This window comes from Convolutriloba macropyga, chromosome 5, assembly GCF_964194025.1.
Source record: "Convolutriloba macropyga chromosome 5, txConMacr16.3, whole genome shotgun sequence".
In the NCBI taxonomy this organism is placed as follows: domain Eukaryota; kingdom Metazoa; phylum Xenacoelomorpha; order Acoela; family Convolutidae; genus Convolutriloba; species Convolutriloba macropyga.
The window spans coordinates 48,789,541-48,813,862 of NC_134472.1; the positions used below are offsets into that span (position 1 = coordinate 48,789,541).

The window sequence follows — 24,322 nt, forward strand, 5'->3', positions numbered from 1 at the left end:
TCTTCTAATATTGAATAGGAAATGCAACTTTCTGAACAACCTCAAGTGATCTAAATTTTTGCATGTAATAATGAAATGACGCCCACTCATACGCCCAAAAATCGCCGGATTTTTGATACCTTGACATTTTAACAAATGTATACTGTAAACGTTATATTTATATTTTAGTCTATATATATGACTGAGTTTTGTTAAAATCATCACAATTTTTTTTCTCTTTTGAATCTCCTAAAATTAATTCTTATTCTCTCAAATATCATTTGAGCTTTAACAGCTTTAATCTCTAACGTGCCAAAACTCGTTACGCCTCATCGGGGTTGTTGCGCTACAGTGTTCGTAATTCTGCTAACAGCTTATGGGACCAGCCATCAGACCGTTGATGCGCTAATAGAGTTTTGGTTGAGATTGAAGTGTCAGTGTTGGCAGTTTTAGCTCTTCTAGATTGACGAGAGTTTTAAGATATAAAATTTCGGATTTCCGTCGTAAATAAAAGCTAAATGAGAATTTGTAATAAAAAAGTCGAAGTTTAAACTTCATAATGGAACCATCAAAGAATAGTTTGAAGTGGATGACGTTTAGTGGGTTGGCAGAGGACTACCCAACATGGAGCATTCGTTTCTCTGCCTTAGCACAAACCAAGGGCCTCTTCGAAACGCTCACAGACACAGTTGAGCTACCTGACAGGCCGGCACCACTGAGGGAAGATGCGCAAACGCGAGAACACGAGACACAGACTCAAGCTAGAGCTACAACAGAACAAGGAGATGAAAGCCCTAAAAACCAGGTGGTGCTACCTATCAATGGTGCTACCTATCAATGATACTAGACGCCAGCAGCCTCATGCTCATTCGGCATGACTGTGTGAACAGCAAGGGTCTCGGAGATGACCAGAAAGCGTGGCAACTTCTCCAGCAACAATTCAGAAGCGACGAGCGAGAGACAACCACAGTCATGAGTCTGATGAGGCAGTTATCCAGACTACAACTTCGAGAGGACGAAGCCATCCACCATAACTTCATTAGAGCGCAACAACTGTTCATCCGATTGCATCATGCTGGTGAGGAGCTTTCTGAGACGCTGTTCAATGAAATGGTATTGAACGGCCTTCCACAACGATACGAGCATTTTGTGGTACAGGAGAGCTTCAATCCTGAAGAGAACTATGTGGAGCTGAGAAAGCGTCTCACCAATTTTGATAAGAGTCTCAGACACAGGGATGATGTGGAGGAGGATCAGCACGTTGCCATGTTAGCAAAGAATGCTTCTCATCAAATTGGTATACACTCTTCATTCTCATCACATCGTTGGAAGACTTATTCTAAGCCTAGTAGTTCCAAAAGCCCTAGATTTGTTTTGTATGTAACAAACCTGTACCTTTAGCGGCTAACTGTTACAAAAAAGACAATGGTGTATGTTGTATATGCAGGGCTAAAGGCCGCCTAGCAAGTGCATGTAAACATTAACAAAAAAGTCCTCATAAAGGTTTAACATCTAGTTTAAGCGCTGAAAGCTCAATTGAAGTTTCAAAAACTGATTTAGTAGTAGATTCAGGCAGCACTGATCACATGATGATAGATAAAACTTGGTTTAAAAATTATCAAAATCCAGAAACCACAGTTAACAATCCAGATGGAGGGGAAAAAAAAGTTGAAGGAATAGGAGATGTAGATGTAGAAGCACGAGACACTAAAGGTGTGCTACATAAGTTGACTTTTGAAAAAATTCTGCATGTACCAGAGTACAAAACAAACTTAATATCAGTTTCACGTTTAATTCAAAAGCAACAATAAATATTTCACACAAAAACTAAGTCAGTGCAAAAACTCAGAAGCAAAGAAAGGTTCAGACTGATAAGAAGAGGCAATTTGTTCTTATTACCATACAGAAATGAAAACAAGCACCACTTTTCAAACTTAGATGGGGGCACCTGTCATGCAAAACTTTGGCAACTCACGATAACAAAGCAACTCAAAAACTAGAAGGAGTTTACTCTGATGTTATTGGACTAGTGAGTCCATCAAGTATAGGTGGCAACAGATATGCAATTACTTTCATAGATGAATTTAGTGGCTACGCGGTAATAAAATTTATGAAATACAAAACTCAAGCATTGCAAACTTTCAAAGAGTAAGTTGCACAATATGGCCGACAAAAAATTTTGCGAACAGGTAATGGAACACAATACAAAAACAAAGTCGGTAATAATTTGTGCATAAGCAAAGAAATAGCTCGTGAATATACAGTTCCTGAAACACCCGAGCAGAATGGTGTTGCAGAAGATTTTAATAGAACCGTAGTAGAGGCTGCAAGATGCGTTCTAATAGATTCAAAATTGCCAAAAAGCTATTGGGTTCGGGCTGTAGATACAGCATGTTATGATAAGAATTTAGTTGTCGAACACAAAAATACAATGTCGAACACAAAAATACAAAAATACAATATCTGATGCCAAAAAATCGTGATGCCAGTAAAAAACCAAAGTTCGTTCCAAAAGCAGCAAATCGCCTGTTCATTGGTTACTCTGATAACACAACAGCTTAAGTGTTGCAAAACATAAAAACTAGGCAAATTTTCACTTCTAGAAACGTTTGGATCACTGAAAACAATCTACCAGGTTTTCATAATGAAACCGAAGATATAGCTTTCTATATCTAGACTTAGACGAAGTAATAGAAGAACTTCAGGATACAAGCAACTCAAGTGAGTTAAGTTCAAAGGTTGAATTATCTGAAACAAAGAGCGTTCAAGAAAGTGAAAACAATACAGAAACTGAAGTTGATCAAGAAATTAAAGAAGAAAAACCAATTCCTAGCGTCAAACCAAAATTCAAACTTAATGTACAGTTTAATCCAAATGTTGCACTGAAAAATATAGAAAGAAAGCCTTCAAAAATTCCAGTACCTGTCAAAAACTCACAAAAGAAAAAATTAAAACCACCCTCAAGACTGCAAATGATAGGTAAGCTAGATCAAATAGCAATTCCTTCAGGAGACCAAAAGACCTTCCAACTTTAATCAGAGTACGATGAAATGAAAAGAATGAGAAAAGAAGCAGCGCAGGATAGAGAACTCAAGCGAAGTGATAGGTCTAGAGCGCCTCAGGAACATTTTGGTAAAAGCTACTCTCATGCTGTTCAAAGCACATTATAAAAAAATTTCATCGAGCCTGAAAATTTCGAAAACACAATTAATTCGGAACAAAAAGACGAATGGCTTGAAGCAATGAAAACAGAGATAGAAAGTACATGAAACAGAAACTTGGAACTTAGTTCCAAAAGAAAAAGGACAAAATATTCTTCCTGGCCGATGGGTGTACAAAATTAAACATGATTCAAACGGAAATATCGATAAGTTTAAAACTCGTTATGTAGCAAAAGGTTTTAAACAAATTGAAGGAATTGAATATGCGGATACTTTTGCTCCCACCAGCAAACCTGAAACCTTTAAATTTCTCCTAGCTTTATCAGCTATCGAAAATTTCTTTTTAAAACAAATGGATGTAAAAGCAGCTTATTTGCATCCTAAAATAAACAAAAAAGTCTATTTAGAGCAACCAAAAGGTTTTGAAAAGTTAGACAGCAATGGCAACAAGTTAGTCTGTAAACTAAAAAAATCAATATATGACTTGAAGCAAGCAGCCAAAATTTGGTACAGGAGCTTTTAGCTTTTTTAGTTCAGCAAGGTTTCGAGAGAAGTAAACACGACTACTGTCTCTTTCTGAAAACCAAAGAAGATGAAAAACTGTTTTTTTCTAACCTGGGTTGATGACTTAGTCATGGCAGGAAATAGTCAAACAGAGATCAACAAATTGAAAAGTTCACTAGAATCAAAATTTAAAATGGACGACAGAGGAGATCTTGAATGGTTTCTTGGAATGTGGATTCTAAAAACAAAAAAGGATTAACTTTAGATCAAGAAAAGTACACTCACAACATTTTAGAACAGTTCAATATGCAAGACTGCAAACCAAGCAAAACACCAACAGAAAATAACCTAAAACTTGAAGTAGCTCAAGACGATTCAATTGGAGTAGATTCACATGAGTTTAGGAGTCTAGTAGGTTCACTAGTTTACCTAGCTAAGCAAACTAGACCAGATATCATGTGGATCACAAATGTCTTATCACGCGTCATGAATGACCCAACTGTTGAGCATTTCAATGCTGGCAAGCGCGTGTTGAGATACCTACAACATACTAATTCTCTTTGACTGTTTTTCCCATCAACGAGCAACAGCACTCTAGTTGGCGAAACTGATGCAGACTGGAGTGGAGACGTAAATGATAGATGATTGACCACAGGATTCTATTTCAAGCTGGGAGACAGGGGGATCTGTCAGTTGGCAAGTCAAGAAGCAACCGACAGTGTCACTCTCATCTTGTGAAGCAGAATACCGGGGTTTAGCTTCCGCGGTGCAAGAAGCCATCTTCTTGCGTGGTCTTCTCAGAGAACTGGGGTACGAACAGTTTGAGCCCACAACCATCGGAGAGGACAACCAAAGTTGCATAAAACTTGCAACTAACCCGGTGCTTCACAAACGATCAAAGCACATCGACACGAAACATCATTTCATCCGAGAACGAGTTGATGACAACTCAATCAAATTGATCTACACACCAACAGATGAAATGGCAGCAGATCTTCTGACAAAATCTTTGCCACAGCAGAAAGCAGAACAACTTCGAGAACAACTATTGGGCGAGTCCAGATTCTTATCTAGCGGCAACAATCTGAGTGGGGGTATTGGCGCACAGAAAAGAACATAGAAAATATCTTACAGCTTAGAAACTTAGCTTATTTTAATAAACTCAGATAGAAAACAAACTTACCAGATTTATATCGACAACTGCAGCTAAAATTTTAGAAAGTGAATGTAATTTAGTTCAGATCTGTATATTTGTCAAATATTGATATTTATCTACTAATATTGAATAGGAAATGCAACTTTGTGAACAACCTCAAGTGATCTAAATTTTTACATGTAATAATGAAATGACGGCCACTCATACGCCCAAAAATCGCCGGATTTTTGATACATTAACATTTTAACAAATGTATACTGTAAACTTTATATTTATACTTTAGACTATATATATGACTGATTTTTGTTAAAATCATCACTTTTTTTTCTCGTTTGAATCTCCTAATATTAATTCTTATTCTCTCAAATATCATTTGAGCTTTAACAGCTTCAATCTCTAACGTGCCAAAACTCGTCCCGCCTCAACGGGGTTGTTGCGCTACAGTGTTCGTAATCCTGCTAACATACTACATTCACTTATATTCAGGGAATTAGCAAAAGATTTCAGGCAAACATAGTTGATGCTACCTCGATTCTATCAAAATCAAGCTAACGGAAAGCAAAGTTTCTGTTTTTCTTATTAAAACAAAGTAATTTTTGTAATAGATTATTTTCCTGTCGTATTTTGCCGAGCTTTTTAAAGTTTGCGGGAGTTGTTGGTCGTAATCTTTTTAATTTAGATCTGTCGACGCACTTGAACGACTTCAGTGTTTTCATCGACCTAATTTTTCAGCAAAAGCAAACTGACATGTAGTCAGTTGTGACTGCTAGTCCATTTGCCAACAACTTCGTTAATTGGACCTTTTTTTTCTTTATATTTTTATAACTCTTATACCTAAAATAAGAATAAATTACGAAAAAGTTTCAAGTCTTGACCTTTTTTGCCGTTGAACTGCACGTCTTGGATAGTCTGACCAGTGATGACCATAGACAATTAGTCATATTTCGAATCTTAAGAGTAAAATTTTACAAACTTCTTGCATTATCTTGCGCTTCTTGCGGGAAGGCCATTGTATATAGCGTTTTTTCTTTTGTCAGTAAGCGAAAAAAAAACAATTCTGAAAATTGTGCTGAATGCAAAAATTGTCAATTCTTGACTTGAAGTTGACTAAAAAATTGGCAAATCTTGCCCAAGACTTGAATCACGACTTGTCAAGACTTAAAACTTGATTCAAGACATTCAATGTCCAAAAAGACACATTGTCAGAGATTTGATACAGCACTGATGCAAGATTTGCAACTTCACTGAGAAAGTACTGATTAAGACTTGCCGTACAGTCCGTGGCAACAACAGAATTTCGTGTACTGCTTTTAAAACGCGCTTAATCCTTTGGTTGAAAAGATTAAAAAAAATAGGAACTTATGAATTGTTTTAAAGTGTAATATGAAGATGGCTTGTGATTTAAAATTAGTTTGAATTTAACATGGATTTAACTAAAAGATATGAATTCGCAGAAACGCCTTCCTGCGGAAAAAAAAGATCAGTTGTTCTATCACATTCAGAGTTGAAAGATGCATTTTTTTCTAATTTAACCACTTCATAACGTGATGAATAAAAAATGGTGAAGAAAAACAAGAGAGTTTAATTGAAATGCTGCCGTGTGTTTGTGGTGATGGCGGAATGTTTAAGCGTCAAGGGTTGAAATATCGTCTGCCTATGTCTTTATATACCTATAGCTTAATTTCTCTCTCTCTCTCTCTCTCTCTCTCTCTCTCTTTTAGGGTATATGCTGTTAAGTTCTGAGCAGTCTAAACATCTAATTTAGGAGCTGTCGTTAAAATTGGCATGCTAAGTGGTTTTTGACAAGATAGGAGCGGGGAAAGACTACTACTACTAGTAGCACCACTACCCTCACTACCACACTACTAGTACCACTTCTAGAGAGAAGATAGCTGCGATGCTGATTCTGCCTCTCTTCTGCTGCTCTGTTGTAGAACCCCCACCCCAGTGAATAGGAAAAAATAAGAGGGACATAGTGAGAGACAAGCGCAACTTAGTTGAAGCGACAGAGAGCTGCTATCTCACACTTATATTCCCTTTTAATACTCCCGCTCCCCCCGTTATCAATCAACGCCCCTAATCACCCCCCTTCTCACCGGTTTAGTGTTGTTCTTATAATTCATATTCCCCTAGTTTCGAGGCGACCGACTATTAATGGCGAGGGAGTATGTTGCATGTGATATAACTTTGAAAGCCCAACTAATTTTCTCTAACAGTCCTTTTGGTGATGAGGAACTTCTAATTGGGACAAAGTATAGCTTTTCAAAGTGTTCACGGGTCATGTAGTGATTGATTCTTGTTTGATGTAATTAAGTTAATCTAATTTTCTCGTTGATCCACAATGATCGTGCAAGAGCAGGTTTAATCAGCAGCAATTCAGCAAAAAGAAGCGCTGCAATTATCACTGATAGCTAAAAATTTCCATGCTTGTTAGGGATTTTATGTTCCTTTTTTAGTCAAAAAAATTGATTTTGTCAAATTTAGTTTTTTTAAACGAAAGGAAGTTTAAATTAATACAAATTCTTGGCCATCAAACAGAATCTTTGCGCAATTAACCAATAAGTTACAGTCAGATAATAATTTCCTTTTGACCGGACAAGAAGACCAGCAAAACCACGTAAGAAATGAATGAATGAGTTAAATTTAGTTGGATGGATAGTTACAGGTACAAACTGATGCATTTTAAAAACAATAAACATCAGTTCAACAAGGACGACCAATGAGAAAAACATTTCTCTTCGAGTGGTTGCCCGAATAAAATCTTACATTAACAACTTTGTGTTCAGCATGTTCGGTTTTTAAGCGTTAAGAGGTGCTCGATATGTTCGATTTTTGAACATCAGAAATGTTCGACTTATAAATGTAGGAAATCGTCGGTATTTTTGGTTTTGAATTGTCACATTAAATTACTATTGCAAGACGATTTTAGAGAGCGGGGTTCATGAGGGGAATGGGGGATGGTGGACTCTTAAGAAATTTCGTTTAAACCGTTTGAAAGCGAATATACGTTTGATTTTAAATCACAGTTTGTTACGTTTGAAGACAAACATACCGACGATTTCCTTGGTTTCAACCCAAACTTGAGGACGATTTCTTACGTTTTAAAACCGATCAAACTATTTCTTATGTTTAAAAAACCAATACATCGAAGACTCCGAAGAATCTTCTTACGTTTAAAAACGACACAATCTGGACTAGGGTTGATTATGTATTCTTTTCATGATTTCAGCTTCCAAGTTCAAATATTCAGTGTAAATATCTGATATCTATGATACGTCAATGCGAAAGTTATTATGTTCACTATTGTATAATTATTTTGCTCATTGTATGTGTCATATGCGTTCACAAACCTTTAATTTATTCAATAAAAAAGTGTTTCTAATCAGTGATGGCAAAGGAGGGGGGGATTTTCTGGGAGGAGGAGGAGGTAGGTGGGGAGAGGGGAAAGGGGGTACGGATAGAGCAGTTAATTAAGTGATGCGATGCGTGTTGACAGAAGGGCTGATCTGAATTATAGCAGGCTAATTAGGGCACTTAACAGTCTAGCAGAAAAAGAACTGCGTAGCTGAGATGTTTAAAGTGATGATAGGATGCTAGGAAGAGATATTGATGAGGTGCCATACTCTAAACTGATATTGCTACTACCATCACGACCATCACAACTGTTACTGCTATTAATGCTGATAGTTCTGATATTTTTTATCATCACATACACGCATAAGTACACATACACCATCCCTTGTTCTCTCTCTCTCTCTCTCTCTCTCTCTCTCTCTTCAGCTCCGATGTCCTTTTCTGCGTTACTACTTTACCATTAGCAAAAACAGCCCCGATATAGTGGAGAGGTACCCTCCTCCCCTAAAACCCCGGCTCCCCCACCCCTCTGTTTGCTCTCACTCTATCATCTCTTGCGCGGTGATGGTGGTGCTGTTATCATCATTAGCAATTCTGAGAGCGACTATCAAGTGATGTCCTACCACTCTTCTATCTCTCACTCACACCAATTCCCGTCTCCACAACTATATCACTTGAGCTCAAATCCCCTTCCAGTTCAAATCCCCTCTCATCCCTCTCCACACTATTAAACACCAACTAACAGTTACCCGTACGTAACACCACCACCACCACTACCACATCCCCCACCTAACTAAATACCCACTAAACCCTCGCAGGGGACGGGCCATACACCTGAATGCAAAGTACATACATAGCCAATCAGCCTAACTTATACCCCCACTTGCATTTAGACACCGACACTTTGACTCCGCTGCACTTTCCCTGTTTAATAAACGGGGTTCTAAAAATGTCACTTGATACTACACATTTACGTGCATAGACAAACCCGTAATTTTTAGCCTTTTCGTGTTGATGGTAAAATGCTTACTGTGGTTTTTGCGTGGTCGAGTACTGGAATATAAACATTTATTTTATCAACTTCGCATTTAAAAAAACAAGCAACTAATCAGTGAAGGCCATATACGGAAATTAATAATTTTCTCTTATTTGAGTGATTTCCCTTTTCTTCCCTCAAAGATGGGCTTAGATGCAAAATGCTCAAAGTTTTAGGGGAGAAATAGCGGAAATTAGAAATTAAACTTTGCGTTCAGAAAAGATCTGATTGGATACTCCTGTCAATCAAATAAAAACTGATTTCGCAGTCAACCACCCATACTTCATTTTGAGCCGAATTGAATTTTACAATGGAAAAAATGTTATAGCATCTTTTCAGCCAAAAATCTTTTTTTTCTTATTATGCCATTGCAAAAATGTTTTCTGATTTGTACGTTTTTCAATATTTTGGTGCAGTAGTACATGTTAACTTTTAAATTTATGACATTGAATAGACTTCATGATCTTTGTAGCAATTGTGAATAATAATTTTGTCAAAAATTTTTCATAACAATTGGGATAGTGTGCTAGCCTAGATATTACGTGACTATATGTGAAAATCAGAGTTTTCCACTTTTTTCGAGGAGAATGCAACGTGTAAATGGTTTTAGTCTCGGGTAACAAACTAATTTACCGTTAGCAATGCTTAATTTAAATTTTTCAAGTTGATCAACACACGGGTTGAGACGGGATGCGTATCTTACATATCTTACAAGATTCTTGCAATGATGGTTCAGATCTTGCAAATTTCTTGCAAAGGTTGGTTATCTTGTAGCATCCTGTAAGATAAATGACTACCTCGAATGATTTATACAAGTCTGTTTTGATTGATATTGGTTACATTGGTTTACATTGGTTCATTTGTGTGATTTGTTTTCCATTTAATGCCTTAAAAACTAGAAAAATGGTTGCGCATATTTTGTATATATTTAATCATTTGAAAAACAACTGCGAAGATAGCGAAATCCAGCAAATTCCATTTCCTGAGCTTAAAATTGTTAATAATGGTATTAGTATAATGCCAGAAAAATGCATCTTCCAAAAATCAGATTTACATCTTTATAGTTTTTTCCGTAACACTTTGATTGTCTTGTTTCAAAAATAGGTTGAATTAATAGTGTCTGCTTGAGATCTATTTCTTTGACACTCAATCTAGAATCTAGAAGAACATAATTAAATATTTATATATATACACACACACACACATATATATATATATATATATATATATATATACCAATCATTTTTTTTTTAAAATTAGTGGGTATTAATGAATTTGTCACAAAAACGTGTAGATTTTGGGTTTTCAAGATTATTATTACTGACATACAATTTCACACTGCTTTCATCATATACGAATCATCTCCAAATTTTTTCAAGCCTCGCAAGTCTCTTGTAAGAAGAATGCTAATATGCTAATGTTGCGAGAATCTTGTAAGGCGAATGTTTATCGTGTAAAGATTTGGGATATCTTATGAGATCGGATATCTTATAAGATTCTGTCAGAAAATCTTGTAATACGATGCATCCTCTAGTAAGATTCTGACAGAGTCTTACAATTGTAAGACAAGGTAAACATCCCCAGTTTACTCCAGCATTTGTAAAAGAGGTCTTAGATTCGATCGCAAATTCACACTGAGCTAGTTTTTACTCAACAGGTAGCCTTTCAGCTTTATTTTTCTGTCGTTTTTTATGAGTCCTGAATTTGCAAAGGCTGTTCATGTCTGCATATGAACATTAAAAAATTATCAGAAGCTGCAAATTTTAACAATTTTTTACGAATTTGATTTCTTCAGAACTGAAGCAAAGATTTACAATGTTTTTATTCCACTCAACCATGTGCTTAATATCCTCTCGGGTTTCAAATTTTTCCTTAATAACAATTTTTCAGCTCATTTCACAATTGCCCAGTTGGCTTCAATGAAACGGAAGAAAACTTTGCGCCTAATTTTGAATTAGTGCTCAGTAAGATTTCGCAAATTGGTCAACCGCGAGCGGGCGACATATATCTTGCTGTCAACCCTGTGAGCAGCGTAACGACCCCCTCCCCCCTCGACCCGTAACCAAATTTCCCCAGATTAGTCGAGAGCAAGAGGGAGAAATCTAAGTAAATAATTTTGTCCGACATTTGATTGGTCTTTTTGCCTTTTTGGTGAAGCAACAAAGCTCTGTGCAGATAGGGGTGACTTAGGAAGTGATTAAGGGATTTGTAGCTGGGGCTACTCGACTTAATTGGAAGTAAATCTCCCAATATCTCTCAATCGTGTCATATTTCATTGAGAGCTTCAAAATTTATATTTCAGAGTGGGAGGCTAAACATTTGTTTACTTTGCATGCTCACTGAAGCAACAATTCTTCCTGGTTTTCAACTTTTGTTCTGTGAATTTTTGATCTCCGAATGACAGAGGGACAAAATTTTGTAGCTTTTTGTTATGATAGCAGGAGAAAAGCATAGGAAGGGAGTGCTAAAGTGATTGTGTATGTATCAATCAATTTGACCGCACTCAGTTTATGGCATAAGATTGGAGCAACGAAGGGTAAAAGGAAGTTGTGGGCTGAGAAAAATAAAAATGCCCATAAGAACCAATTTTACTCAATGCCTTAATTTTCCACAATTTTTACAATTAAATCATTTTCACCAAAAAAATTGGTTTTTGCTTTGGTTTTGTGATTTTTTACTTAGAGGGAGGCCGTTTCATATTTGTTCAACTAGTTTTTTTTTCAACGAGCTAAGGTACAAAATTTAAACAAGGAGGCTCGGTAATGTGCGATCGCACATAAGGTTCCGACCCGCTCATCCACAATTTTGGCATAATTGTCTACCAAATGAGGAACAGACAGAAAAACGAGTATTTTTCAAAAAAACTGGCGTATGAACGAAAAGATAGCCTCCAAAGCAAATAACGCAGTGGAGTAAAAAATGATGCATTGGATTGATGGGATATGACGATATTACGAAAGCGAGCGAAGACGGACGGCAAAATCAAACAACAACAGCAAACATTAATTACATCAAAATATTTATGTCCGTTCTAAAAAACAAAACTTAATAACAAAGTCAAAATAGCGTCAGATATAACTGAAAATAAACAAAATAACTTGTATTTCACCAGAAAAAAATGGTTATTCACCAGTTCATAACAAGGCTTGGTAACAATTAGACAAAAAAGCACAGAAACTTTAAATTTAGAAATTTCGCTGATTTTAAAAAAAAACAATTAATTTTAAAGTAAAGAAAACCATTAGGAATCGACTAAAATATCAACTAAAATATCATAGATTTACAATTACCAACGCGTTTACAGAAGGTAATTAAGAACTCTCGGTATTCAGTTTTCTATGCTGTTACAAAAAGAACAACAAAGAGACAATAAACGAAAAATCATTTAAAACTTGCAGAAAATGCTTTGGAAGCCATAAAGCCATACTTTGGCCCCCGAAATATGTTTGATTGATCCATCGTCGAACAACAATAACGTATTATGTGACCGCTCATAATTGAAACTAAGTAACACATAGACAAAAAAGAAAAAATGCAAAATTATTTAATACTTGTTTCTTTTTTCGAAAAAAATTGATTTCCAAAGACATGCAAGCCATTAATTACAAAATAAAAAATTTAAATAGGTTCGTCCATTCTTCCAAAGGAAGCCTTTGAGACCTGCAATTATCCAGAATATATCTTACGTCTACAAAAAGAACGTCAATTATGACAAAAATCAAAATTTCATTTTCTTTTTTTGTGAAGAACTCGTGTGGAAGCCAGTAAAGTCATAACGAATTCTCTTAAAACATTAGATTTTGTGACACCAATCCCATTTTAGACCTTCCCTTGAAATGTATTATGTGACTTCTCAATAATGAAGCTTGGTGACAATTAGACAAAAGAAAAAAAGCAAGATTATGTAATACTTGTTTTTTTTTTCGAAAATTTTTTTTTCCAAAGGCTTAATTACAAAATAAAAAATTTAAATAGATTCGTCCATTCTTCTAAAGGAAGAACTTGAGACCTGCAATTATCCAGAATATGTCTTACGTCTACAAAAAGAACGTCAAATATGACAAAAATCAAAATTTAATTGTCTTTTCCTTTTTGTCAAAAACCCGCGTGGAAGCCAGTAAAGTCATAACGAATTCTCTTAAAAAATTAGATTTTGTGACACCAATCCCTTTTAAGACCTTCCATTAAAAATTTTTATCTGACCTCTCATTAATGAAACTTGGTAACAATTAGACAAAAAAGTAAAAAAGCAAGATTATGTAATGCTTGTTTTTATCGAAAAAAAATTTATCTCCAAAGATATGAAAGCCATTAAATACAAAATGGAACAGGTGAAAAGGTTCGTTTATTTTTCCAAAGGAAACCCACGAGACCTTCAATTTTCCAGAATATGTCTAACGTCTACAAAAAGAACGTCAAATATGACAAAAGTCAAAAGTTAATTTACTTTTTTTTTGTGAAAAATCCGTGTCGAAGCCAGTAGTCATAACGAATTTTTTAAAAACAATAGACTTTGTGACACCGATCCCTTTTGACACCTTCCGTTGACAAAAATATTGTCATCTTTAACCTTTAATAAACGAGACCAGGTAGCAAACAGACAACAAAGGAACAAAATTGCAAAATTGAAGTTTTTTTTATTTTGGAAAACAATTGTTTACGAAGTCATGAAAGCCATCGTCTATCTTCTAATATCAGAACATCGGCTCATTCACTCTTTCAGGAAAACTGAATCAAATGGGGGTAATTGTACAGGAAATTAAATAGGACTAAGAAGACAAAGTAAAAATTACCAATAAAGAAAAAATTAAAAATTTCAATTAAATTCTTCGAGAAAGTATTGTCGAAGTGGTAAAGAACCACAATCTATATCTTCAAAAAATTTAAATATTATCAATTGTGCATTATTTTGAAACCAAAAATGTGTTATATAAACTGCCAATAACGTGAAAATTTGAGAAAACTAGAAAACATGGAAATTGTGCAAATACCTAAAAATTAAAAAAAAAATGTGAAATCTAGTAGTATCAAAGCCAGAACACCGTAACTTAAGGCGTAAAACCGCAATAAAAACTACTTTTAAAATCAGCAGAATCAAGGAGCACTATTTGATTGCTGACACTAAGCTACACGTTGACCAAATTAAGAGAAAAAGGGAGGCAAAGTTCAATAAGCCATTTTTTATTTAAAAATCAAATATTTGAAAAGTCAAAATGACCATAAGTTTTCAGGCAATCATCTAGAGAAATTAGCTTGGAGCTAATTAGGAAGCCAATAGGACCTATCACTAGTGAGCTTTGATTTGAAATGTTCTGTTATTAAAATAATATATAAATGATCGAATTTTTTATATAAAAAATCGAGTGATGACAATCCGAATTATTTTTGGGTTGTAACGATCCAAGATTGGTACAAAAATGGTCCTGCTAATGATTATTGTCCACTAGGAATACTTAATTTTTCGTATGTCAGTGATATTGATATTTTGTTAGTTAAAAAATCAAAAATGAATGCTGCGTTTTTGATAATCAACGAATAAAGTTAGCAAAAAACGGCAAAGTTTTAACTACAGAGCACTCTCAACGGAAGTTGAAGCAGACTTAGCCCCATTTTTTGTCTACAAAGATTTTTTTACTTGTGGTGTTTGGGGAGTGGACTGAAGAAACTTATTTCGTGCTGTTTTTGATGAAAAAGTCTGAATTTTGTGAAATATTTGGCCGGAATTTGTGACAAAAAATTCAATGAAAATAGCCGACAATATATTTTGTCTTTAAACGTAAAATCAACACAACGTTTTCTTGAACTTTTTAAAAAGTTTTATCAAAATTGGCGAAACTTTAGTCAAAAGTTTCGAAAAAAGGTGAATGAAATCAACGGAATTCACTCTATTTTCTCGAAAGTTTAAACCTCGATATCTACCTGTAAAAAACGAAAATCCAAAAAATCTTTTTAATTTACAGTCGCCTTCTACGCTGGACAAGCTTTCTAATAATACCAGTCTCAACTCTCTACGATGAATATATCGATCGGCCAAAATTGACTGAACAAAAAAAAACCCATTTGAGTATATAGTTCCTCCACCCCTCAAGAGGGGTCGGAACAAAAAAAATGCATTTTTTCAAAATGTTCTCTAAAAAAGTTGTTTGAAATTCCTAGCAGTATCACAACTTTGACAGTATTATAAACAAAAAATTGAATGGTTCATATGGACAGAACCGACCATTTCTTACATTTCTTGCCTTCTTCAACTTTTTTTGTTTTTGTTCGGTCTTCTGGACTGTCTTCTAGTTACTTGAGACTTGCTGCATACTTGATCAAGATATCTATTCGCGGACAATCGGAAAACTAACATTTTTGTTCTAATTGTAGCACAACATGCATTAGAGTTGACTTCATTATGGCAAGCTTGAGCAAATCTTTTTTATAAATTATAGAATTGGCTCATGAAAGTTAACAAGAAAATTAAAAGCAACACATTGCGTCAACTTCTGTCTTCGGCTGTCTACAATTTTTTCTTCATTTGATTTGTGTTCGTGTTTGTACAGGTATTCTGTTTGAGAAGGCGACTGTAAACCAGACGATTCTTGATCAGTCGGTGAACAACATCAACACCAATGACAAAATCCTCACTGGAAAACAGCTCAAAGCACTCTCTAAAACCTTCCCTGAGTTAGACCCAGTTGGCGCCGTCAGAACAGGTAGAATTATTATTAAAAGCTTATTATTACCTGGCTTAACTTGCACGTATTTAAACTTGAATATAATTAATAGAAGAGTACGACATCCATATTAGGTATCAGCTCAAAATGCTTCCGTTTCGCATTGCAGCACAAAACAAAGTCATATTTCAGAAAACATATGATTGTGCTTTAGAATGACATTTTGATGGCTTAATTTGTAAATAAAAATTATCACCATATTTGCGAATTGGATTAGCTGGAAAACAATATTAACAGAGTACAATAATTAGATAACTTTTTAAAATATTTTGTATGTTTAGATCAATTCGAAAAATAACGTTTGTGCATTTTTGGTTGGTTTTGTTGATTTTAGAGAAGACAAAGAACTTTATTCACTCGCTGCAACCCAGCTGCGATACTTTTTATCTGGTTAAGTAGATGCAAAAAGAAAAAGAACCAAGAGGATCGGTAATTTGCGTCCTCACATAAAATTCCAACCCAGCTTACCTAAGGTTATTTTTAATAATCAAGAGTAAGAACTGTAGTTAATACAATTAACACAATTAACACTGGCTTTGTTAGTTGTGAAAAAACGTTGCAAAAAGCAGCAAAAAAATTTATCAGATCTACACAAAAAATAGGGCTTATTCATCAGAAGGATTCATCAAAACTTATTCAGCAAAACAGCCAAAATCTGCTTTAAATTGACATTGACTATTTATTTACAATTATAAATTGTGGTGTTTTCAAAAAAGACGTGCATTCGTTGCTCCAAAAAAGGCAACCATTTCATTCATTATTTAAAAATATATTGAAGTTAAGGAATCTTTAGACAATTCACTAGGGAATTGGACTATTTTGAATAATTATCATAGAAAATATGGTCTTCCAATTGTAAGCCAAATTAGCCAGTAATAGAAAGATTCACATCAAAGCATTCTAATTTGCAAGAAAAGATCAATGAAGAATCCATTCATTTGAAAGTCAGATTTGAGTACTTCAAGAATGAGACGTCAGTACTTTTACGAGTATCTTGGAATTTGATACCGCTAATTTCCTACTAAATGTTGTTGATTTGTTTGTTCAAGAGAAAAGTCAGTGAAAACTATTGCTCAAAATTTGTTCTTGGAAAATACAACTTTTTTAAATACAATTCCTATCAACAGTTAAAAATGATGTTATTAGTGGTTTCTAGAAATCATGCAAAATTTCCAAGTACAAAGTTGATGAGAAACCGTAGACGAAATTTCTAGTTAAATCAATTGATGCAATTTACTGTAGTAATAGTTGATAGAAAATTTTTTTCAGCTAATTTCGAATTATATTAGAGAAACCCAATAGTTGAAATGAGCTTGTTTTAATTTAACTTTTCGTTGAACTATGTACCAGTCAATTAAAATTCAAACGCAAAAACACTCTTCGACGCCTTAAAATTGACCCTAATCAATTTTTGTATTTGCGCAATATTTTTTTTCGGAAAAAAAGTTTTTTTTGTCAGAAGCAAAATTAAACAATTTAGTTGAAAAAATTTTGTTCTATGAAAAATTTGAATCAACAGTTATTGTTAATGAATTGGCGTTTCCGTCAAATTGACTTTTTTGAAAGGCAAAGCTTGAAGTTTAACAATTAAACTGAAAATTAAAGGACATTAGAATAATATTTTAGAAGCTTGCTTTTCCTCGAAATATGCACCACTTTGTGACTATCGTTTCCAATCGTTTGTATATTAACTGCTCATGAAATGATGAAATTTTGCCAGTCTTATGTTTAATTTCAATTTTATTTTAGTTAGTTAAGAAACAGACAAATAAGTTAAGACCTTTGTCAACGTATTAGTGAACGTTCTACATTCATTAATAATTGATCAAAATGTCTCCATATCTTCTTCACCTTTCATCAATGTTTGTAGCTAACGAATAATTAAAAATTTCACTAGTGAAATTGAACATTTTATATAAAATCCATAAAAGAAACTGTCTGCCAAGCGAAAGCAATATTAGCCAATAAAAAGAAAGATTAACTTCAAGTATTTCTAATTGGAAAGAAAATTTCAATAAAGAATTCATTCACATGAAACTCAGATGTGAAGACCTCAAAAATGAGATATCAGTACTTTTACATGTATCTTGGAATTTGATGGCGCCATTTTCCTACTCAATGTTTTTGATTTGTTCGTTCAAGAGAAAAATTAGTGAAAACTATTCCCCAAAATTTGTTTTGAGAATATACAACGTTTATAAGTAGAATTCCTATCACCAGTTAAAAATGATGTTAATTGTGGTTTCTAGAACTCATGAATAGTTTCAAAGAACAAAATTGATGAGAAACCGTGGACGGAATTTCTGGTTGAATTAATTGCTGCAATTTTTGGTAGCGAAAATTGATAGAAGGTTTTTTCAGCTAATTTTTAGATTATATTTGAAAAGCCCAACAGTTGAAGCGATCTTGTTTAAATTTAACCTTTTGTTGAATTATGTACTAGTCAATTTAAATTCTAGTTCAGAAACATATTTTGTTGCCTCAAAGCTTAAAAATCTACCCTAATCAATTTTTGTATTTGCTTAAGTTTTTTCTGAGAAAAATTGAATTTTTGTTCAGAAGCAAAACTCCTCAATACAGCTGAAAAATTTTTGTTCTACGAAAAATTTGAATCAACAATTAATGCTGATGAAAGGGCGTTTTTACCAAAATGATTTTTTTGAAATTCAAAGCTTGAAGTTTAACGATTGAACTGAAATATAAAGGACTTTAGAATAATGCATCAGGAATTCGCTTTTCCCTCAAAATATGAACTATTTTGTGGCTACAGCTTCCAAAGGTTTGTAAATAACTGCAATTGATGAAAATCTGCCACCATTTGTGTTTGAATTCAACTTTATTTTTGTTAGTAATGAAACAGACAAGTAAATGAAGAACTTTGTCAAAGTATTAGTAAAAGGTCTACATTTAATTATAGTTGATCTAAATGACTTCATGTCTTGGAAGATTCCTCATCTTAAAAACTAGTCACTATTTTTTTTCAAATCCTGCTGTACGAAGTTAGTCAGGATATTTAGAGTAATTAACAAAAATTTTCATACATCTAAGTATTTTAAATTTTTTATTTACAGACAAAATATTTTCAATGTAAGCCGTTTGGTGGCCAAAATGTGGGAAATTTTAAGTCTTATTTTTCGATTGGAAAGTGAAGAATTAAAATGGTTTTTTCAACAATCGATTCAGTTTTTCAAGACGATTTCAAATTTGATTTCGACTGTTCAAAAAATCAAGGTACCAATAAAATTCCCTCAAATTCCCTCGAAAGCCCTCAATTAAATTTGTGGTTTGGAACAAAAAAGAGTTGGATTGACTCAACTATAATAGTTTTAAAACTGCTTTTACATGAGCCTATAAAAACATAAGCCTTGTTGTTTTTTGTCGCGCTGTACCAGAAGTTTGTTTGGGCTGAAAGATCTCTACAAACCGCAGTACTTCTAAGCAAAGCTATGATCATCTTCGATAACAGCTTTGGGAATTACTTTTTAACTTTAAAAATACGAGAGTGATTTTCATTTCCGAATTTCTCTTTAAGACCTCTCGAATGGAACTTTTCCGATATGTTGCTGAAAAATCAACAATAAAACAGTTGCATAATTTTTTAATATATTTTCTTTTTATACATTTATTGTTGCATGCATATGTTTTGTAACCTGGAGAATTTGCTACCCGGAGGTTGGTGACGAAGCGAATCAGCGCTGAATCAGTCTAGAGATATTCTGTTTTTAGGATGGCCAGTACTCTGTTCATGTCACAATTTAAACTGGCCAGTCTTTATTTTTTTATTAAAATTTACTGCATGAAAAATAATATGTTCAGCTTAACTCCCGCCATTAAGGTTTGCTTTATATGCGATTCGAACTTCGACGCGGGACTTGCAACATTTAATTTGCGTAGCAAGACGTAACCTTTAAAGCTAAATGGGCCTTGTGATAATTGCCTACAAACTAGCTAATGCATAAATAGTGTATATACTACTATTGCAGTTTTCAGTTATAAGCTGAAAAATTATGACATTGTTCTGCTCAGAATTAAATATGGGGCATGAGTAATTTTATGACTATACAGGATAAATTTATCCTGAGTGAACTCTATGACCTCGATAGAATCATAACGAAGAAAAACTGCACATAGAGAAACTAGAAATATACTTGAAATTCGATGTTTCAGAACTGAATTAAGTTTTTACTCTTGAAATTGTGCTGGCTCTGCGCTGAAATGCTCTGAAACTTAAGTCCGGATACTTCGATTTTGGCAAATGATCTGCAATGAGTAATCAATGCTGTTTCTGAAAAATATTTTTTATTGACAATTCAATGAGTCGCAATTAGTTGCCATTTGGATCATATGGGTTGATGATAAGCTTTGAAAATGTCTATGATGAAAAGTATAGGTAGTCAAAAAGTGGTTTCAGGAATTCTACTAAATTTAGGAAGTATTGAGGGTTATTGAATTTTAACCGTAACTCAAACCCATTTATAGTCCATTTAAAAGGTATTATTAGGCCAAGGGAAACAGCACTCGATAATTGTTAAAGAATAAGCTATCATATATATTATGTGAAAAAGTATATCAAAATTGCGCTAATTGGAAGCGGAAAGTGACTTATTGGAGGTGTTAATGAGAAAAAATAATGCAGATCTCAGACGCTACAACTGATTTTTTGTTCATCTTAGGACTGAGATGAATTATAATGACTTGAAAAAGTATATTTTTTCTCTTAGTATATTTAATCTCTTAAGTAGATAGGACTTCTTACTTCGTTCTTTGTCTTTGATTAACTGTCCTGCAGCTCTGTTTCCCGACAATCCCCAATTTTACGACGTCAAAGTCTCAGGAAACCACAATTTAAGACCCAAATTCTTTTTGCTTTCAAATAGAAGCCTGTTAGTTTAATTGTAGCCACAGGCGAACCGCTTAGCGTCAACCAACGTTACTCTAACCAGTTAAACGATATTAAAACCTGAAACAACACTATCCAACATGCTAAGACAACAATGTCGTCCTTACAAATTAAGCTGTCAGCTTTAAACTCTTAAATTGTATTTCAGTACTCTTTAAAGTAGACCAAATAATATTTCAAAATATGATCATAAATACCACATGAATAGGTAAGTATTGCTGTCATAATTGTTACTGACAAATTGTTATGTAGTTGGATCACAGCAACAAATTTGGATCCTAATTAAATATATCTGTCCTTACCTGTCAGTTTAAATTGTCTAACATCGAAGCAATAGGCGAAAATAAAGAGATCAGACTAAAGTAAAGAAATTTCATTGCAACTAAAGTTTTCACATTTTTCAAATAGAAAACCTTTTCTCGAAAATTGATTTAATCATGGCCTTGATAGCCTTACAAAAGAGTTAAACTCTCAAAATGTGATGATTCTTGTGATAATTAGATACAGCATTTTCAAAGCAACAGAAAGGCTGAGACTAAGATTTTCTAGACGTTGCCCTATTATCAGACCATTTTGCGGTAGCTCATCGCTTTATAGCGACTAAACCAAAAAATTTAATGCAGCGACTCCCCTTGGCCCGAGTTTGAAGGGCAAAAATTAAGTTAACTAAGGAAAACCAAGTTTGTTCAAAACGTCAGATCATTATTTGATGATCAAATTTGGATTCCAACTAAAATATTTAAGACTTCCAACTTGGGGATTTGCAATTGTCAATTGTTGTATTCTCTGAGGAGGAATTACTTTTTCGTGTACACAATCACGGCCAACTGATTCACGAGCAAACACCATTGGCAAACATTGCTCTGCAAGTAGGGCGTGTCTTTCTGTGTTCTCTAAAGTCAATTTTTGGATTGAAAAACAAATTTATGTTCACTCGTACCTCTCCGAGGAACCAAAAATAATTGGAAACAATCAGACTGAAAAATACCAAGTTTTCTGTATATTTTTTTCATGGACGGTTTTTTTGCGCAAGAACATAAAATACAACAATAAGATTTCCATTTAATAATTTCTCCATGCTGAATTTTTCTTGTGAAGAAATATAAATTGATTATTTTCAGTCGAAATCTGGCAAAAGCAGATAAAACGCTGATTGATCTGGTGCATAATCGGCATCTAACGTACAATACTAAAAAAATCATCAAAAGTAATCAAATAGTGGATACTGTTTTTTCACAGGAGAAATTTTATTAACTCTTGATCATTTCTTCGTGATATTCGTTCGAGCTGGTCTGCTATTTGTAGTTTTAATGTGCACTCATTGCAAACACTTGAAATTATCCGAACAGTCGACGTTTGCATATTCGTTCCGACCCCACTTATGGAGGGAGGATCTATAAACTCAAATGGGCTTTTTGTTCAGACAATTTTGGCCGATCTATGTATTCATTGTAGAGAAATGTGAGTGGTATCATTAAAGAGCTCATCCAAGGTTTTTTTTGAATTTCTTTTTTTTCGAGGAGTTATCGAGGATTAGAACTTTGAGTGAAAACGTGATGTTTGGCATGATTTTTTCTATAAAAATATTAAATCAAAATTAAATTTTATGCTGCAAATGAAACAGTCTTGTATTTCTAAGAATAAAAAGGCCATTAAAACTGTTGTTTTCAACTCAGAGGGAAGTTTACTATAAAAAATCGATTTCTATTTGATAGCTTATGTTTTGAAAACAATTTTAATTTTTTTTTCAAGTCACTTAGAGACTAGTCATTTTTTCATAAGTAGGTGCTGTTAAGGACCAGCCTCTTTTACAGGCAAATGATGCACAATGGGTAAATATTTCGTTTTTATTGATTCGCTCATTTTTTTATAACTCAGACTCTGAGATTTCGCATTTTTTAAAGAATTTTTGATTTTCTTTTTGAAATTTTAATCAAAATTTGTAGTCCTATGACACAGACTCACTGGCTAATATTGCACAAAGCTTCCTAAGGAGCAGTAATCGAACCTATGTAGTAATTTGAGTTAACAGCTAATGGCTGTTAAGACTTTAAAAACGATTTTTTTGAAAAAAAAATGTTTTCTTTTTAACTTTAATCGATCATAAACTTGATTCTATGGACTTACATCAGTCTCACTATTGAAAGAATCCTTTTTTCTATTGCAAACAAAATTAATCTGGATAGTGATGTTATTTTCTAACTATTGTTTTTTGACTTCGACGCTTTGTCATAATTTTTGTTAACTTTGTTTTTTTTCCATCAATTTAGATCCTTTTGAAATCTTATCACATTACCCTATTGTTGTCAATTCCCATTGGCATAGGAAAGTTTTTCAATTGATCATAGATAAAGTTTGCCAAGAAAAACGTATGGTTTTAATGACTTCGACTTTGTCTTCTTGGACCTTGGTCTTCTAGGAGTTTTTGTTTTTTGCCTGTATTTGTTGTCTTTCTCATAGTCATACAACATATTGTTATGACTTATTGACGATTTAGGAATGACACAAAATATTGTCTTCTCATCGAAACATATATTACTATAACTTTTGAATAATTGATTTCCGTTGAAAGCTATTGAAATTAATTGCTTTTATACAACAGGTTTTCTCAAAAATATCGTGGTTTAATATATTTGTTCATATTTTGTCGGTTTGTTGAAGTCATATTAATACAAAAACGTCCATTGTTTTTAAAAAATTAATTGAAAATTAAAAAATTTCGATTAAATAGTTCAGTTTTTAATGGCTTCGACATTTTTCTCTCTCAATATTTTCTTTCAATTTGCTGTTTTTTTTGCCTGTTCTTTTTTTAAATTCTTTTTATTTGTTGTCAAACGTTTTAAACTAGTTCGAATATTACAGTGGCTAATAATATTACCTCGTAACTGATGTTTTGTTTGTTGAAAAATATGTTTTTTTCAAAAAGGTTTTAGTGGTGAATATTTGCGTTCCTTTTTCTCTTCTTCAAGCTAATTCGCGTAACAACTTAGCCCAATGATTTTCAAATGAAGCCCAATTGAACATACCTTACCTAATTTTTCACTATGGTTTTAACTGAAATAGCTTAATTAACATTTGAAATCAAATAAAAATTCAGATAACAGGGAAATATTTCATCGGCTTCAATAATTTGTGTTTTCGCCTACTGTTTTTTCATTTTTCAAATTTTTCTTTATTCTCTTCAACAAAATCCATTTCTATTTGATAGCTGATACTTTAATAACAATTTGAATTTTTTATTTTTCTCAAGTCACTTAGAGAATAGTCTTTTTTCAAATGCAGGTTCTGTTAAGGACAAGCCTCTTTTACAGTCAAATGATGCACAATGGGCAAATAATTCGTTTATAATGAATCGCTCATTTTTTTTATCGCTCAGACTCTGAGATTTCGCATTTTTTAAAGAATTTTTGATTTTCTTTTTGAAATTTTATACAGATTTTGTAGTCCTGTGACACAGACTTGCTGACTACAATTGCACAAAGCTTCCTAAAGAGCAGTAATCGAACCTATGTA

The 24,322-nt window shown here is 33.7% G+C and overlaps 2 protein-coding genes across 2 annotated transcripts in view; one reads left to right on the forward strand and one right to left on the reverse strand.

Moving 5' to 3' along the window:
- Nucleotides 1-24,322, reverse strand: part of LOC142339438 (store-operated calcium entry regulator STIMATE-like) — a 432,078-nt gene that overhangs the window by 87,337 nt on the left and 320,419 nt on the right. The window lies entirely within an intron of this gene.
- Nucleotides 1-24,322, forward strand: part of LOC142340395 (uncharacterized) — a 153,718-nt gene that overhangs the window by 16,704 nt on the left and 112,692 nt on the right. Inside the window, exon 2 of the mRNA XM_075390973.1 lies at nucleotides 15,736-15,888. Within this exon, the coding sequence (XP_075247088.1) occupies nucleotides 15,736-15,888 (153 nt within the window). The remainder of the gene's footprint in view (nucleotides 1-15,735; nucleotides 15,889-24,322) is intronic.